Here is a 17,780-nt window from a genome sequence, read left to right on the forward strand (position 1 = left end):
TGCTCTGCAGCAGCAGGGGGTGAGGCGAAGTGAGGGCACGCGGGTGGAGTGGGATGGAGAGAGATGGGGTGATATTTCCTGAGTTCAGCTAAGTGCGGTAGGAGTGGGGTTGGGGACAGGGGTCTGTATCCCCCAGCCTTATTATCTTCGCCTTTTCTACCTGGAGTCCTCAACTAGCTGACCTTGGCATGTCTTCGGTAGTTCCAACACCGGTCTTTCCAGGTGCACCCTCAATAGCCCCGGGCTCCCAAGCTCTCCTACTTTATCTAAGACTCCGGAAAACTTGAGACCTACGGAGCCGGCCAACAAAGACCCCCCCCCCCCATCCCCAATTTCGCTCTATCATCCCTTTGGCTGCAGTCGCCGCCCCGACCGCCAGGGGGCGCCGCCGCGGGTCGGGCGACCCCTCCGCGGTGGGAGGGGGCGGCACCGCCCGACGGGGCGGGGCTCGGCGGGGGCGGGGCCGGGCGCCGAGTCTCCGGTCCGTCCGGGACAGACTGGCTGGCGGGCGGGCGCTGACGCCGCGGGGCCAGAGCGGGCCGCGCGGGAGCGTGTGGAGAAAGCAGTGGCACCGTCCGTTCCCGTCGGGGTTCCATAGGTCCCCGAGCCGCCCCTGGCTTGGCCATGGCGGGCGCGAGGCCCGGCGTCCACGCGCTGCAGCTGGAGCCGCCCACAGTGGTGGAGACCCTGCGGCGCGGGAGTAAATTCATCAAATGGGACGAGGTAAGAGAGTGTCTGTCCCCTGCTCTGCCCTGATCGAAGGATTCCTTCATTCACATTCGGCTAGATGCCAGGGACCCCCACTTCAGTGTTGCCTGACCACTGCACCCCTATTCCAGCCTTGCTGCACTCCGGAAACTTGAGTCCCACTGTTGTCCTGGTAATTGAAGACTTTGTCGTCGTCGTTCCCCTCACCGACCCGCAAACCAGTCCTTTAGCTGTGGTCAGTTGGGTTCTCCACTCCTTGGCATGGAGACTTTGAACCTCAATAAATCCTGTCCCTCTTCTTACTCTTTCCCACCCTTGCCAGACGATGAATATCAGTCTCCATGCTGGTTCTCAGTTTCTGGTCTTGTCCTCAGATCCCTGTGCCTGGCACTGGGCTCCCAGGGGGTATAGGGCATCCTTGTCTTGGGTGGGGTGCCCCTGGGATCCTACTCTTAGCAGTGCATCGTCTGAGCTATTCTATTCATCACATTTCAGCCTGTCCTGGTTGGTACCCCTTCATCCTGTTTCTGGGTTCCAGCGAGCTTTCTGTTCAGATGGGAGCGCCAAGTTACCCCTTACCCGTAGACTTTGTCCCTTTCCAGGTCCCTCCAACTCTGGGAACTTTGCTCCCCACTCCTTAATTTAGTGACTTTGAACCCCAATAAATCCTGCCCCCCCATTTTTTACTACTTTCTCCCTGGTACTTTCCTGATACCCACCTGTGGCTTCTTATCCAGATATCACGTCTTACCCACGTTTCTGGTTTCTGTACTGTTCTCTCCCCTGCCCCCTGGGCCCCTTGCTCCCTAGGGCCTCAACTCAGCGGCCTGAGCTTCCTTACTGTTCCTTCCCAGTCGGGCCATAGGCCTGGAAGACGCTAGGGCTAGGTTTCTTTCCGGCTGGGTGGGGCAGGAGTGGGAACTAAGGGGAGGGGCTGGGGGCGTGGCCTTAGCTGCAGGTGTGCTGGGCAAGGGTGGGTACCCCTGGGTCCCCAGAAGACCCCTTCCCCCAGGCCAGCCTAAAGGGAAAAATTTCTCCTTTTCCTTGCAGTGTGATAAACCCAAATAAGGAAGTGGGAACAAGGAGAGGGCCTGGGGTGGGGTGGGGGTGCCGAGCAAAGTTTGGAACTGCAGAGTCAGGGTCCTGGGTAGCCTTTGGAGGTTAGGACCCTGAAGATGGTACCACAGAGGCTTTAGGGACAGTACCCACAAATTTCTCCCTTTCTTGCACTACTGGTGGCTGGTTAGTCAGGCCCAGGGCAAGGTTTGGAATCTCCTGGAGAGGTTGGGACCTGGTTAGAGTTGAAGGATTATGAATGTCCCCAGATCAGCTGCTGTTCTTTTGTAAACCAAGACTGCATGGGTGGGGCAACCCCTATTCTCCCAAGAGGCAAACTGAGGTCTCTGCTATGAGGTTGATGCTGAGATCAGGAGCCATGGGTGGTCCAGAAGGGTCTTGGCTCTCTGTTTACAAGTGTACCCCTGCAGATCTCGACTCCTCAGTTTCCTCCTGTGTAAAATGAGGGTGATGCAGGACACATCCTACACAGCGTTGGGGAACATGGGGGTGTGTGTGTGTGAAATTCAGGGTATAGAATTCGCTGTGGCTCACAGTCGGGGCTTGGGACCTGGAGTGTATACTGTTGGTGGCAGGGTTGTCTAGAGTCAGAGTTTGGGGATTTCAATCCTCTTTTGGCTCAAGGGAGAATAAGAGTAAGATTGACTTGAGTGAAGTCCTTGCTGGTCCTGAATCTTGGGCTCCGTGGGGTAGCCTTGGGAATCAGTGACTGGGTCCTTTTAGAAAGTGAGCCTTGAGGTTGGGATTTAGCTCAGTGGTAGAGCGCTTGCCCTCAGCAAGCAAGGCCCTGGGTTGGGTCCCCAGCTCCAAAAAAAAAAAAAACCAAAAAAAAAAAAAAAAAAAAAAAAAAAAAACAAAGAAAGTGAGCCTTTTCCTCCTATCCTGCCTTCCTGTCAGTCACCATAGGGGTGTTAGGGAGAAGAGTGAACCCACTGCCTAGTCTTCCTGAGGGGCCTTTTCTATAAGATGGGTGAGCCTAGAGGCTATAAGGATCCCATGAGGTACAGTGTGATGGGTGATAAGCTGTGAGAAAGATCCTAGGGTGGCCAGATACTGTGAGGCCTCAAGGACAGAGAGAACTTCAGCTCCAGGCTTCTAAGCCCTCTGCCCTCATACAGGAATAATAAGGGATCGGAGACAGAGGATTCTAGCGTTTTTTTTTTTTTTTTTTTTTTTGAGTTTTTTTCGGAGCTGGGGACTGAACCCAGGGCCTTGCGCCATAGGCAAGCGCCTACCACTGAGCTAAATCCCCAACCCGGATTCTAGCATTCTCGACCTCTCAGGCCTTCTGGCGACCTCCTGGAGACCTCCACAGCAGTTTCAAGGTAGAGAAAAAGTGAAAGTACAGGGTAGGGTGTGGCAAAAGCTGGGTGTTACAGACAGGGTAGTAGCCTATGGGATAGAATCTCAGGGTAAAGGTGAAGCTGGGAGACGTGTTAGAGACTGAACCTGAAATGTCACGCTGACGACTTGTCTTCGTCTCCAGGAGCACCTGTGTGTCGGCGGAGCGTCCTCTTAGCTCACTGGCAGAAACCGGCTACCGTAGGTCCAGCTCTCACTCCCCTGACCCTTGTCTTGTACTGCCCTCAGGAGGCCTCCAGTCGGAACCTGGTGACCCTGCGAGTGGACCCCAATGGCTTCTTCTTGTACTGGACAGGACCCAACATGGTGAGAGCGGTGTTGGTGCTGCTGGCTCAGGCCTAGGCCTCTAGGGGTGACCCCTGCCCTTGTCCTGGGGGTAAGGCCTAGCCAGGGGGTTGGCATTCCCCAGCGTGAGTGGGAAGACCCCTCATATTTCTTAGACACAAACCTTGGCTCTGGTTTTCCCAGGAGGTGGACACACTGGACATCAGCTCCATCAGGGACACAAGGACAGGTCGTTATGCCCGCCTGCCTAAGGTGAGGGATACAGTCTGATACTGATGGGGCTAAGGTTGTCGGGACAGGACACTTCTCCTCCTCACCTTTGACTTTTACTACACAGGACCCCAAGATTCGAGAGGTACTGGGCTTTGGGGGCCCTGATACCCGGCTGGAGGAGAAACTGATGACAGTGGTAGCAGGACCAGATCCAGTAAACACCACATTCTTGAACTTCATGGCCGTGCAAGATGACACAGTCAAGGTGGGTTGGGGTCGAGACAACCCAGGAAAGCAGATGCTTTATTGGAAGACATCATGTAGCCCAGGCTGGTCTCAAACACAGGGTAACCATCTTGCCTAAGTTTCTCAAGTGCCAGGATTATGGACTAAGCCACCATGCCTGGTTTTGTTCTCGTGATGTTTTATGCACCAGACCCTGTTCTGGATGTAGGCTGTGGCTGGGCTAGCCCCTCTGCCCCCTTCACCTATACCCTTGTGTGTATGTTATTAATTCCCAGGTCTGGTCAGAGGAGTTGTTTAAGCTGGCTATGAACATACTGGCTCAGAACGCCTCCCGGAACACGTTCCTTCGGAAAGCGTGAGCCCGGGGTTACCCTGGGGAGCACTGGGGGTCCAGCTGACTAGTCCTGAGATCTGACCCTTCTACTTGCTCTCCCAGATACACGAAACTGAAGCTGCAGGTGAACCAGGATGGACGGATTCCAGTCAAGAAGTGAGCCCCTTTGGGGTTGGGGATTTAGCTCAGTGGTAGAGCGCTTGCCTAGGAAGCGCAAGGCCCCTGGGTCGGGATCCCCAGCAAAAAAAAAAAAAAAAAAAAAAAAAAAAAAAAAAAAAAAAAAAAAAAAAAAAAAAGAAGTGAGGGGGGGTGGGGAGGGCGCGGGGGAAGGGCGCTTGCCAAGGAAGGGCAAGGCCCTGGGTTCGATCCCCAAACAAAAAAAAAAAAAAAAAAAAAAAAAAAAAAAAAAAAAAAGAAGTGAGCCCCCTTCCCCCCCCCCAGCTTCTTCTTTTCTGCCCTGACCTTGGTGATCTTTGCTCCCCTACTGACCCTGACCCCTCCTGCCTGCATCAGCATTCTGAAGATGTTCTCTGCGGACAAGAAGCGGGTGGAGACTGCACTGGAGTCCTGCGGCCTCAACTTCAACCGGGTGTGTAGGGGCAGGGCCAGGGTGAGGGTGGGCCAGGGTGGGGTATCACAGTGGGTACCCGCTTTCAGGAACTGGCTGCCCTAGGTTCTCATCCCACACTCCTTACCCTCAGAGTGAGTCCATTCGGCCTGATGAGTTTTCCTTGGAAATCTTCGAGCGGTTCTTGAATAAGCTGTGTCTGCGACCGGATATTGACAAGATCCTGCTGGAGATGTAAGTGGCCTGGGAAATGGCTCCCATAGGCTGGGCTGTGTCTCTGGTTTCTGCTCAGTGTTCTTCTGATCCAGTGAAAAGGGGTGCCAGTGGGCAGGTTTGTGGGTGTCAGACTGAGAAAGAGGGAACCTGCCCAGAATACTCATGTGGTTTCTGGAACTCTGTCATCCCTTTGCCACAGGTAGCTTAATCAGCCCACTCAGGATGGGAACCAAGGGCCTCAGACATATTGTGGGACCAGCCTGAGCCAACACAGTGTGGGAGGCCAGAGGCAAGACTGGCTGGTCCTGGGGTCAAGCATTTCGCAGCTTTTAAAGCTGCTGCCGGTCTACCTTCTGCCTGACACTGTTGAGTGGTCAGGAGAGTGGACAGGGAAGCAGAGGCCCAGAATACCGGTCTGTGACTGCTGAAGTTAGGTGCAGGCCTTGTCACTTCTGTCTCCCAGGGTGAGGGCTTAGCACCAGGTGGGTGCTGAGGCTACAGCCTGACCCAGCTTCTGGGCCCCTTCAGAGGTGCTAAGGGCAAGCCGTACCTCACTCTGGAGCAGCTCATGGACTTTATCAACCAGAAGCAAAGAGACCCGAGACTCAACGAAGTGCTGTACCCACCGCTTCGCTCCTCACAAGCTCGGCTGCTCATTGAGAAGTATGAGCCGAACAAACAGTTCCTGGAGCGCGGTGAGTAGCCATTGGCACTGGGTCAGTGCGGGTGGGACCGGCCAAGCCCAGCTGACCTGTTGGCACCCCATCCGCAGACCAGATGTCTATGGAGGGTTTCAGCCGCTATCTGGGAGGGGAGGAGAATGGCATCCTGCCCCTGGAGGCCCTGGATCTGAGCATGGACATGACGCAGCCACTGAGCGCATACTTCATCAATTCTTCACACAATACCTATCTCACTGGTGAGTGAGAGAGGGGGAGCAGAGACACGCTTATCCTCTGCCCTCACACTGCTTCTCCTTGGGGGAGCACTTTTTTTTTTTTTTTTTTTTTTTCCGAGCTGGGGACCAACCAGGGCCTTGCGCTTCCTAGGCAAGCGCTCTACCACTGAGCTAAATCCCCCAACCCCAAGGGGGGGGAGCACTTTCAACCTGATCCCTCATTGGCCAGAGCTGGTATCTCTGTGCGGTAGACCTTCTGGGTATCTTGAAGTGTCCCTGGGGACAGGCTGACGGCATATTTGTTTCATTGTGCCTGTATAGATGCATGGACCAGAGATAGATGGATGGTTTTAGAAGTAAAAAAGGGCTGGAGGTGAACCTCAGGGACAGAGTGCTAGTCTACCATGTGCATAGCACAGGAGAAGCAGGAAAGGAAGCCAGTCTGTGTGTGTGTGTGTGTGTGTGTGTGTGTGTGTGTGTGTGTGTGTGTGTGTGTGTGTACCATACACAGTCTGGAAGGGTACTGGACTCAGTGCAAGTGGCAAAGAGGTTCTTTGGATGGCTTGAGGTAGGGGAAGCACTGAGACCTGGTAGGTTGTCAGAAGATCTGTGGAGATTGGGTTGGAGGCAGGGAGGGGCTGTGATCCCCTAGGCAGGAGGTGGGGAGGCTGATGCAGGCCAGAGGTGGGTAGCAGGAGTAGCTATAGTAGATACGAGTTGGGTCCTGGGGAGCTCTAGAAGGTATCTGGGAACTCCATAGTTCAAAGTAGTGGGACAGGCAGTGTTGAGAGTCCGTCATGTGAGGAATGCAAGGAACCAGCTGTGTCTGCAGATGCTATTGAATGCCTACTCTGTGCCCACCTCATGGATACCAGGGGCTGGGGTTCAGGATATCTGCCCTTTCCTGAGGCCTTCTGGGGGAGATGGTACTGCCTCCACAGTGATTGGAGGAGAAAGAGGCTAGTCTTTAGAGTGTGCCGCCCTGGAATTGACTGGGCTGTGTCAGTGGTCTCTCCGTCCCCAGTATGGGTTGGTTTCACGTGGGATGATGTGGCCAGTGGGTAGTGACACAGTTGTACCTGCAGCGGGCCAGCTGGCTGGAACATCGTCAGTGGAGATGTACCGCCAGGCGCTGCTGTGGGGCTGCCGTTGTGTGGAGCTGGATGTATGGAAGGGACGGCCACCGGAGGAAGAGCCCTTCATTACCCATGGTTTCACCATGACCACTGAGGTGCCATTGCGTGATGTGCTAGAGGCCATCGCCGAGACAGCCTTCAAGACCTCACCCTACCCTGTCATTCTCTCCTTCGAAAACCATGTGGACTCGTGAGTGAGCCTGCCCTGGGAATCTCTAGAGACCTCTGGTGGAGGCAGCCTGGATGGACCCTAACACAACCCTTTGATTCTTTCATCAGCTCTGACCCCACTCACTCTATAGGCCTCTGACCCTGGGAACCTTTGACCTCTGACCTTGTTGTCCCCACAGGGCAAAACAGCAGGCCAAGATGGCAGAGTACTGCCGCTCTATCTTTGGGGAAGCGCTGCTCATTGACCCACTGGACAAGTACCCGGTATGGGGGTGCTTGGAGTTGAGCCAGGGTGTGTGAAGGTGAAGGGTGACTGACTAGTCCTGACTTGTCCCCGGTGCCCAGCTGTCTGCGGGCACCCCCCTTCCTAGTCCACAGGACCTGATGGGCCGTATCCTGGTGAAGAATAAGAAGCGGCATCGGCCCAGCACAGGTGTCCCTGACAGCTCCGTGCGCAAGCGGCCTCTGGAACAGAGCAACTCGGCCCTGAGTGAGAGCTCAGCTGCCACAGAGCCCTCCTCACCCCAGCTGGGTATGGCCTGGCCTGACCTCCAGCCCTAATCCTAACGTGGACTAAACTTCCTACCCCAGTGTCTCCGCCACTCCAGCCTGACCTCCTTCCTTCCCACCTCTTGGCTGAGCGTTGATTCTCTGCCCTGACTTTCAGTGTGTCACTGCTCCCCGGCCAGCGTAGGGCTCTGGATGCTGACCTTTGACCTCATCAATCCTCTTCCTTCAGGCCCCTGACACTTGACTTGTAACCTCCACTGACTCTGTTCACCCACCTACTTAAACTTTCAGCTAACCTTTGCCTAGTCTCTTTTTTGAGGTCCCTCATCACGTGACACATAACTGCTCACCTCACTAACCCCTGCTGGCTATGGCTTTGGCTGAGCCCAACTTGGGCAGCCCTGCCATGCTACTGTTCAGCTCTGCAGGCTGTTGCTCTAGTTCCCTGCTCTATATAACTGTGACCTGTGACACCCCCAGCCAACCACTAGCTTTAGTGACACCCAGACTCTGATCCCTACCCTCTCCCCAAGCTGTACTTCTTTAAGAGGCACCCTGGCCTCCCCACCCACATACTGAGCACAACCTGCAGGCTTCCTCAGTACCAGCCTGTGGTCCTGACACCGGTCCCTTGGCCCTTGTGCAGGGTCCCCCAGCTCCGACAGCTGCCCTGGCCTAAGCAATGGAGAGGAGGTGGGACTTGAGAAGACCAGCCTGGAGCCTCAGAAGTCTCTAGGTGAGGAGGGCCTCAACCGAGGACCTAATGTTCTCATGCCTGACCGTGACCGAGAGGATGAGGAGGAAGATGAAGAAGAGGAGGAAACAACGGATCCAAAAAAGCCCACCACCGATGAGGTGAGGACCACAGGCGGGTAGAGCGGTATTTGCTGGGTGGCAGCCTTTGTTCTTCTTTGCTCTCGCAGAGCTTGACTTATGCAGGTTCCAGTTTCTGTGGCTGTGCAAATGAGTCTGCAAGAGTTGGGTGCAAGGCCAAAGAGACACCCCACTAGTAAAAGCCTCTGCCTCGACATGCTTCTCCTCCTTACAGATAACAAAGAAGTGTGTAGGTAGGTAGGTAGGTAGGTAGGTAGGTAGGTAGGTGGGTGGGTAGGTAGGTAGGTAGGTAGGTAGGTAGGTTGGTAGATAATAAAAGAGCTGGGCGTGGTGGTGTACACCTTTATCCCAGCACTAGGGAGGCAGAGGCAGGTGAATCTCTAGGTTTGAAGCCAGCCTGATCTACAGATTTAAGTTCTAGGACAGTTCTAGGCTACAAAGAGAAACCCAGGGTTGGGGATTTAGCTCAGTGGTAGAGCTTGCCTAGGAAGCGCAAGGCCCTGGGTTCAGTCCCCAGCTCAAAAAAAAGAACCAAAAAAAAAAAAAAAAAAAAGAGAAACCCAGTCTCCAGTAAACAAACAAACAAGCATATAAACGTATGTAGTGGTGCAGGCCTTTAAATCCCAGCAGAGGCAGGTAGAGCTCTGTGAGTTAAAGGCCAGCCTGGTCTATCTACATAGTGAGTTCTGGGCTATCAAGAGAGGGAGGATACAGGACTGGCAAGATGATATAGCAAGTAATAGTGATTACCATACAAGCCTAGTGAACTGACTCTCAGAAGTTGTCCTTTGATCAACATGTGTGCACCGTGGCAGCAAGTACCACACTTACACACACAGACACACACAGACACACAGACACACAGACACACACACGCACACACACACACACACACACACACACTCTCTCTCTCTCTCTCTCTCTCTCTCGAATAGTAAATAAAGTTAAAAGTTTAAAGAAGAGAGGCTACAGAATTGCAATCTGGGAAAGGGACAGTGCCCTGGCATGGAAGTTGGGGCAGACAGACCTAAAGACGTGGCACTAGCATGTGCCAAGGCACAGTGGCAGTAGAGAGAGTCTCAAAGGGAATTCTGGGGAGTCAGGTGACAGAAGGGTCACTGTGGCTGTTGCGGGAGGGAAGAATTGAGAGGGTCCCTGAGTTGGGGACAGAGTGTACTAGGCACCGAGAGGCCTCTCTCTATCCAGGTGATGTGTCAGCATCATTTTGCAGGAAGTTGTTGAGCAGTATACATGCAGGTGTGGGAGAGGGCTAGCTCCCCCTTGTGGGGACTAGTAAGGGACACCACTGATCTTGAGTTTGGGGGCCACAGGGCACAGCCAGCAGTGAGGTCAACGCCACAGAGGAGATGTCGACACTCGTCAACTACGTTGAGCCCGTCAAGTTCAAGTCCTTTGAGGCTGCTCGAAGTGAGTGTGGATGGGTGCCTGGGAGTAGCCCTGCCAGGCCTTGGCCCCTCTTACATCTCCCCTCCACCACCCCCAGAAAGGAACAAGTGCTTTGAGATGTCGTCCTTCGTGGAGACCAAGGCGATGGAGCAGCTGACCAAGAGCCCCATGGAGTTCGTGGAGTATCCTACTCAGGCACTGGGGCGAGAGTGGGACTGGGTGGGGCCTTGCAGATGCCACTGAGGTGTCTGCATGGGGTCTTCAGTAGGCCGAGGTACAGGCTCTGTGACAGCGTGGGCAGCTTTGCTGGGAGTGGGATTCCAGAGAGTGAGGTGGGCCCCGAGGCAGAGACTGGCAGAGGGTGGTCACTTCTTCCCTGATGGCCCTGACCAACAACGCCAGATACAACAAACAGCAGCTTAGCCGCATCTACCCCAAGGGCACCCGTGTGGACTCCTCCAACTACATGCCTCAGCTCTTCTGGAACGTGGGCTGTCAGCTTGTTGCCCTCAACTTCCAGACCTTGGGTGAGCTCTGGCCCTCTGTCTTAGGGTTTGTATTGGCGGGATAAAACATGACCAAACGCAACTTGGGAAGAAAGGGGTTCGTTTCATCCTACAGTTTACAAGTCCATCATTGAGGGAAGTCAGGAAAGGAACTGGCTTGCTCCTCGTGGCTTGCCCAGCCTGCCTTCTTATAGCATCCAGGACCACCAGCCTTCCCATATCAATCCTTAATCAAAAAAAGTGCACCACAGGCGAGTCTGATGGGAGACTTTTTCTCAATTGAGGTTCCCACTTCCAAAGTGACTCTAGCTGGTGTCAAGTTGACATAGAACTGGCCAGCACACCCTCCTTGACCCTTGCCCATCTTACTGGATTCTGATTTACCTAATCCTAGATCCCCAAATTTCACACAGACTTTGTCCTGAGCACTTACCTAGACTGATTCTATGGACCCTTACCTGTCAAGTTGTTCTTGACCCTGGACCCTTGATCCGTTGATCCCATCCCTGGCCCTGGACCTTGAACTCTGGCTGACCCTGCAGGACCCCTCACTGACCCTGCCTGTGTTGCCTACAGACTTGATCCATTGATCCCATCCCTGGCCCTGGACCTTGAACTCTGGCTGACCCTGCAGGACCCTCACTGACCCTGCCTGTGTTGCCTACAGATTTGCCAATGCAGCTCAACGCAGGCGTGTTTGAGTACAACGGGCGCAGTGGGTACTTGCTCAAGCCTGAGTTTATGCGGCGGCCGGACAAGTCTTTTGACCCCTTCACTGAGGTCATCGTAGATGGCATAGTGGCCAACGCCTTGCGGGTCAAGGTGGGGCCCAGGAGGGGTTGGGCCTAGGGTTTTTTGAGGAAGACACACAGCAGCTGCCTTACTTACCTTCTTGGGCTGCCCCACCCCAGGTGATTTCGGGGCAGTTTCTGTCTGACAGGAAGGTGGGCATCTATGTCGAGGTGGACATGTTTGGTCTCCCAGTTGACACAAGACGCAAATATCGCACACGGACATCCCAGGGGAACTCATTCAACCCTGTGTGGGATGAAGAACCCTTTGACTTCCCCAAGGTAAGCCCACTCAGTGGCAAGCCAAGACACCATGACTCTGCTGTGCTTAGTCTGAGAGCAGGGGCCAGGCACCTTGATAGTGACTGGTAGTCAGAAGGTAGGAAGAGCAGGTGACCTCCTGAGAGCCGACATATCCCAGGGTCAGGCTTGGGTTCTCTGTCCTTTCCTGAGTGACAAATGGGATAAGAAGAGACAAGGGCTGGAGCCTAGGGATAATGACAGCATGTCCTATCTTGTGTCATTCCCATTCTTCCCCACATGAGGAACAGACACTGCCTGCCTTGTCTCCAAGGCAAGAAGCACTTGCCAGAGACCGCAGCTACAAGTTTGACCGGCCCCCTACCCCTAGTATGGTCCCATGGGAATGTAGCCTCTACTCTTGACTTGTTGAAATGTGTCCTGAATTTATTATACACATGGCTCCGTATAGTTGCTAAGCAGGCCATGTGACCTATCCTATCCTCTGGATAGCCGTGCGGGCTTCTGGCTACCTGTGTTCTTGGCTCGGGACTCTGGTGGTCATCCCTTGAGCTGGGCTTCTGTGCTCTGAGGGTGAAGCCTTGGCAGGTATGGGATGGTGGTCCTGGCTCTGCCCGATGGCTCAGCAGTCTGGGCTTCACAGGTTGTGCTGCCCACGCTGGCCTCACTTCGCATTGCAGCCTTTGAGGAGGGTGGCAGATTTGTTGGGCATCGTATCCTGCCTGTCTCTGCTATCCGCTCAGGTGAGTCCGTGGGCTCTAGGCAGTACTGGGGTAGCTTGGGAATTTGACCAGGCCTAGATCAACTTTCCTTCCTGCCCACCCAGGATACCACTACGTCTGCCTGCGAAATGAGGCCAACCAACCGTTGTGCCTGCCTGCCCTGCTTATCTACACTGAAGCTTCTGACTACATCCCAGATGACCACCAGGGTAAGTCAGGGTGATAGGCCTCGGTGGAGCCCAGAAGGGTGGGACCTGGGCTTGGGCACGGCTGATGTAGGTGCCCCAGTTCAAGTGGGGTTAGACTTCCCACCCTTAGAGCCCTGTGCTGGCAGGAAGAGTGTGGCCTGCGCTTTGATCTGAAGACTGGGCCTTCTACTTCCTCTAGACTATGCGGAGGCCTTGATCAACCCCATCAAGCACGTCAGCCTAATGGACCAGCGGGCCAAGCAACTGGCTGCTCTCATTGGGGAGAGTGAGGTGAGTGGGCAGCCACGGAGGTGGGCAGGGCTAGGCCCACTTGACACTGGGGACCAGTGACAGCTCTTCCCCAGGTATCTCCAGCTCCCAACGCTGCCATCTGACCCTCTCCAAACTACGCTCTTCAGTGTCTTATTGCAGACCCTAGTTTCATGTCTCCCAGCCCGGTTCATGCCTGGGAAGCCTGTTCCCTTTTCTGGGTTCTTTTGTCTACTCAAACCTAGAAATGAAGTCAGGTGGCTGCTAAGCGCCAGCTTGCTGCCAGCCCTAGTGTGAGGTTAGTCACATCCTTGGCTCATTGCCCTGTCCCTCACAGAGATGGGACACTGAGGCTATGAGAAGTGGCTCGGCTGCACATAGCCTGGCTGGGCCTCCAGCCCATTTTCAGCCCCTAAAGCTTGACCTTTCTGCCATGTTGCATTGTCAGGGGGTTTTGGATGGCTTGCAGTGGGCAAAAGGGCCGGAGGTCTTTGCTTTTGTGTGTAAACATGTTGGTTTGAGTGCGTGTGCGTGTGTGTGTGTGTGTGTGTGTGTGTGTGTGGTTTTCCAAAGACACACTCCACTTTCTTTTCTGAGATAGGGTCTCTCAGTGAACCAGACTGGCTGGCCAGTGAACTCAGGGATCCCCCTGCCTTTGGTCACCCCAGCACTGGGGTTATAGGTATGAGGTGATCCAACCGCAGGCCCTTGTGCTTTTATGGTAGGCACTTTACTGAGTCAGTCAATTAGTTTTCCAACCCTTACTTCTTCCCCCACGTCTGGATAGAGATGGAGCCCTTGCCAGGCAAGTGCTCTACCACTGAGCTCTACCCTCAGCTCAGTTATGGACTCTTGGAAAGAGGACACACCCATTTGCACTGATTTGGGTTGTATCTAGGTGGGTATACACACGCTGGGGCACTGGGAGCCAGGGACGCCATGAGGAGATAGCGGCTTCAGTGGGGAGGCGCCAGGAGCAGAGGTTCAGCCACATGTCCTGACCCGGTCCCCATGGGGCCTGTGGCGGCCAGGAAAGAGATGACTGCAATTAGGGCTGTAAGGAGCTGTTAGTCGAAGAGACTGGTGCCCGCTCTGCACTTGCTTCCTTTGCTGATTAAATCAGAAGCTAAGCATCCAAGAGGAGGACAAACCACAGGCGGATGGGAGGGAGGGACACAGAGGAAGGCCTGTTGGGGCAGGGCCAGGCTTCTCCAGAAGCATCTGGGAGTTGTTGAAGACATGATGTGATGTGGTAACACATAGCCTTCCTAGATGGCGTGGGCAAGGGTCTATGGATGTGTATCGTCTGTCTCCTCATTGTGTAGGCAGGGAGAGCCGGGAGCGGCATAGGGCATCCAGGAGGTGGAAGGACCCAGAAAGATGAGGAGGACATTTCTGGAAAGAGTTTTCTCTTACAGGCTCAGGCCAGTACAGAGACGTGTCAGGAGACCCCGTCTCAACAGCCAGGCTCACAGCTCTCCTCCAACCCCGCACCTAACCCACTGGATGCCTCACCTCGATGGCCCCCAGGTCCTACCACCTCCCCTACTAGCACCTCCCTCAGTAGCCCAGGTAAGGGGCAGCCTGTGTTAGGGGTGGGCTAAGGGGAGCCACCTGCAGCTGGATTCCTCAGCTTCTCACCAGTCTCTGCTCTCCAGGGCAGCGAGATGATCTGATCGCCAGCATCCTTTCTGGTAAGGGGCACAGCCTGGTCTGGAGTAGTGCCACCTGGTGGGCATCTGCTCCCCCCAGCTCAGTCATGCCTGGCCCACCCCAACTGCTATCTCACCTCCTTTGCTCCCCTTGTAGAGGTGACCCCTACACCCCTAGAGGAGCTCCGAAGCCACAAGGCTATGGTGAAGCTCCGGAGCCGGCAGGATCGAGACCTGAGGGAACTGCATAAAAAACACCAGCGCAAGGCTGTGGCCCTCACCCGCCGCCTTCTGGATGGCCTGGCCCAGGCCAGGGCTGAGGGGAAGTGCCGGCCCTCCTCCAGCGCCCTGTGAGTGCCCTGCAGCCTGTTGCCACCTGTGTTGTGTGCTGGCAGGAATATTAGAGGGGGGTGGGCATGCTCCCATGGCAGGAAGGTGGGGGCAGGCTCCAACACTGGACGCTCACTCCTCCCTGGGAGTAACATTGAGGTCCCTGGCCAAGAAGCGGGAACCCATCACCTGTGTGAAGCTAACGGGACAGCTGCTGGCCCCTGCTAGGCCTCCTGATTTGCATAGCATAGCTCACTTAGCTGGTGCCTGCCACTGTCTGCTGGCATGAGCTCTGCTCTAACTGTCCTCTACCAGGGACTGGCATTGAGAAGGTTCTCCCTATAGGAGCAGGGCCACCAATGTGGAAGACATGAAGGAGGAAGAAAAAGAGGCAGCCAAACAGTATCGAGAGTTCCAGAACCGACAAGTACAGAGCCTGCTGGAGCTGAGGGAGGTCCAGGCAGATGCAGAGACAGAACGGAGGCTGGAGCATCTGAAACAGGTGAGGGCATGTGGCACAGGCAAGGGGAGCTGGCCTGCTGGGTGGAGCTGCCATTAGCCCTGTGCTTCTTGCTGGCTGTTGTATCCCTAGGCTCAGCAGCGGCTCAGGGAGGTTGTCCTGGACGCACATACGACTCAGTTCAAGAGGCTGAAGGAGCTGAATGAAAGGTAAAGATAGAAGATCCTGTGTGAGTGTGGGGGACTCTGGTGGCCATCGTCCCGCCTCTGACTCCCTCCTGTCTCTCCTCACTGCTCCAGGGAGAAGAAGGAGCTTCAGAAGATCCTGGACAGGAAGCGCAACAACAGCATCTCAGAGGCCAAGACAAGGGAGAAACACAAGAAGGAGGTGTAAGTGTGTTGGGGCTGGGAGCCATTGAGTGAGGGTAGGCAGGGGAGAGCCTGACCCAGAGCTATCCCTTTCTCCTCTGCAGGGAACTGACAGAGATTAATCGGAGGCACATCACTGAGTCAGTGAACTCCATCAGGAGGGTGAGTGAGCCACGCCTCTCCTTCACTCATCAGAAACTCAGCTTTTCAATGCCCACCCTGGTGCCACATCTCTCTCCAAAAGGCTCCTAATGCCTTTCCTCCAGGGACTGTACCAACCACCCCTGCATCATGTGCAACACCTTGGGAGCCTTGGCATCCCCCCATCCCCAGTTTCAGCGACCCTAGGCCCTGCCCCTCCCTCTACTGAACCCTTGCCCTCCTTTACAGCTGGAAGAGGCCCAGAAGCAGCGCCACGAACGCCTCTTGGCAGGGCAACAGCAGGTCCTCCAGCAGCTAGTGGAAGAGGAGCCCAAGGTGAGGCCTGGGAGGAGGCAGACAGGCGGGGGGCGGGGGGATAGCACAGGAGCTGGGCAGCCTGGCCCCTCTGGGACACTCATCCTTTTGCAGCTGGTGGCCCAGCTGACCCAGGAGTGTCAGGAACAGCGAGAGAGGCTGCCCCAGGAGATCCGTCGGTGCCTGCTGGGCGAGACATCAGAGGGATTGGGGGATGGCCCCCTGGTGGCCTGTGCCAGCAATGGTCATGCAGCTGGGAGTGGTGGGCACCAGTCCGGTGCTGACTCGGAGAGCCAGGAGGAAAACACCCAGCTTTGAACTGGCGGAGCGAGAGGTGGCCACAAGACTGGGTGGGCACTGGGCTGTGGGTAGAAGACACTAATACTTTGGGTTTTTTTTAACCTTTTATCTTTAGAAATTTTATTTTTTTAAAATCCGAGGTAAATGCCTCACACTAACGCCCTTCATTTTCTTGGGACCTCTTCAGTTGTCAGCCTCCCCTTCTAACTTCAGGCCTAGGGAAAGGGCTAGGGCTTGTTCCCTATAACATTCACCTAAGATAGGTGCTCCCCAATTCCCAAGAGGCAGCAAGTGGAGCCCTGGAACTCTGAGTAGTAGAAACCAATCCTTTATATTTGGGGATTTTTTTATATCAATAAAAGTGGACTTCAGGGACTCTGTGTACAGTGTAGTTTGGATGAAAACGCTCTGGTACTGCCATTTTTTCTGGGACCTCAGTTTTCTTATCTGTAAAATGAGGTTGTGCCAATGTGGTCAGATTTCTATCAAAGAGTTTCAAGGTTGAACGTGGCTGTCTTGCTAAAGGTCTGTGGTGACCTTATTGTCTGTCAAAGGTAGCTTCTGGCTTTCCCATGTCTGTCTCAAGCCCCTAAGTTCCCAAAACCCATTAATCTGTTTTCTCTCAGTCTTTCCCTGTCTGTCTTAGTTCAGGCTCAGACCCTGCTTTAGGAAGCCTTCCCTACTCCCTACCCCTTCCTGGTGCTGGACATGACTCAAGCACTAGCATCTTCTACCAGGGCTGCGGAGGGCTCCACAGAGGGTTGAAGCTGAGTTTTCAGACTGGTGGGATGGGGAAAGGAGATTGATGTCTTAAGGATTATGGCTGGCAGGGGCTATGACACCGCGGATACCCTGTGACCCTCTCATCCCTATGAGGGAGGTGTTTTACCTGTTTTACAGATGTGGAAGGAAACAGGTCCCGAATGGAAGATGTCTGTACTGGGCCATAGCTAAGTGGAGACCTGTTGGAAGGCAGGATGGCCTACGTGCTAGCTCTGTGCTGGATGGTCTTCACCAGCCTGGAGGACATGCTCTGAGCCTGGGACCAGCCAGGAACACCAGAGACCCTGTGGCAAGAGAACTGGCTAAGCTCTACAGCTGGGGCAGGCTGGCACTTCTTCAAGGCCTCTCCCAGCTTCCTGGCCGTTGGGGACTGGCTGCTCCCTCCAGAGGAAGGCAGCCTCTTATCTGGGCTTATCTCCTGCCAATGAAGTGTTTGCTTCGCTTTGTTTTTGTTGCAGCCCCAGGCAAACAGATCGGGTAGGAAGGCCAGAGAAACTGGGTGGCCAGGGTTGGGCTTCCCAGGGCCTAAGGCCTTAGCTCTCCCTGAGATTCCTACCATTGCCCAAGTCAACTTCTTCTGTAGTCAGTCCTTGTCACGTTCCCAGCTCTGCCACTTTTCCATGTCCCAAGTCCTGTATCGCTGACTGTTTGACCTCCATTTCCCGAACACTACATGTGGGCTGGGGTCCTCAAAAATAAGCTAAGTCCCAACATCCTGGTGTGTCCGT

General features: G+C 54.7%; 1 protein-coding gene across 1 annotated transcript; it reads left to right on the forward strand.

The window, feature by feature from the left end:
- The first annotated feature begins 472 nt into the window (after positions 1-472).
- Plcb3 (phospholipase C beta 3) lies at positions 473-16,644 on the forward strand. Its single transcript, XM_032896483.1, has 31 exons — positions 473-723; positions 3,376-3,453; positions 3,616-3,684; positions 3,770-3,910; positions 4,167-4,246; positions 4,328-4,381; positions 4,739-4,814; positions 4,927-5,027; positions 5,538-5,704; positions 5,782-5,928; positions 6,993-7,233; positions 7,394-7,478; positions 7,560-7,746; positions 8,371-8,579; positions 9,890-9,986; positions 10,063-10,147; positions 10,368-10,492; positions 11,139-11,293; positions 11,383-11,544; positions 12,167-12,266; positions 12,350-12,454; positions 12,633-12,724; positions 14,122-14,275; positions 14,362-14,397; positions 14,513-14,705; positions 15,031-15,187; positions 15,278-15,354; positions 15,445-15,534; positions 15,618-15,675; positions 15,904-15,990; positions 16,084-16,644. The coding sequence occupies exons 1-31, from the start codon at positions 625-627 to the stop codon at positions 16,285-16,287; spliced, it is 3,711 nt and encodes a 1,236-aa protein (XP_032752374.1). The 5' UTR covers positions 473-624; the 3' UTR covers positions 16,288-16,644.
- The last annotated feature ends 1,136 nt before the right edge of the window (positions 16,645-17,780 follow it).

Source organism: Rattus rattus, chromosome 2 (genome assembly GCF_011064425.1).
Source record: "Rattus rattus isolate New Zealand chromosome 2, Rrattus_CSIRO_v1, whole genome shotgun sequence".
Taxonomy (NCBI): domain Eukaryota; kingdom Metazoa; phylum Chordata; class Mammalia; order Rodentia; family Muridae; genus Rattus; species Rattus rattus.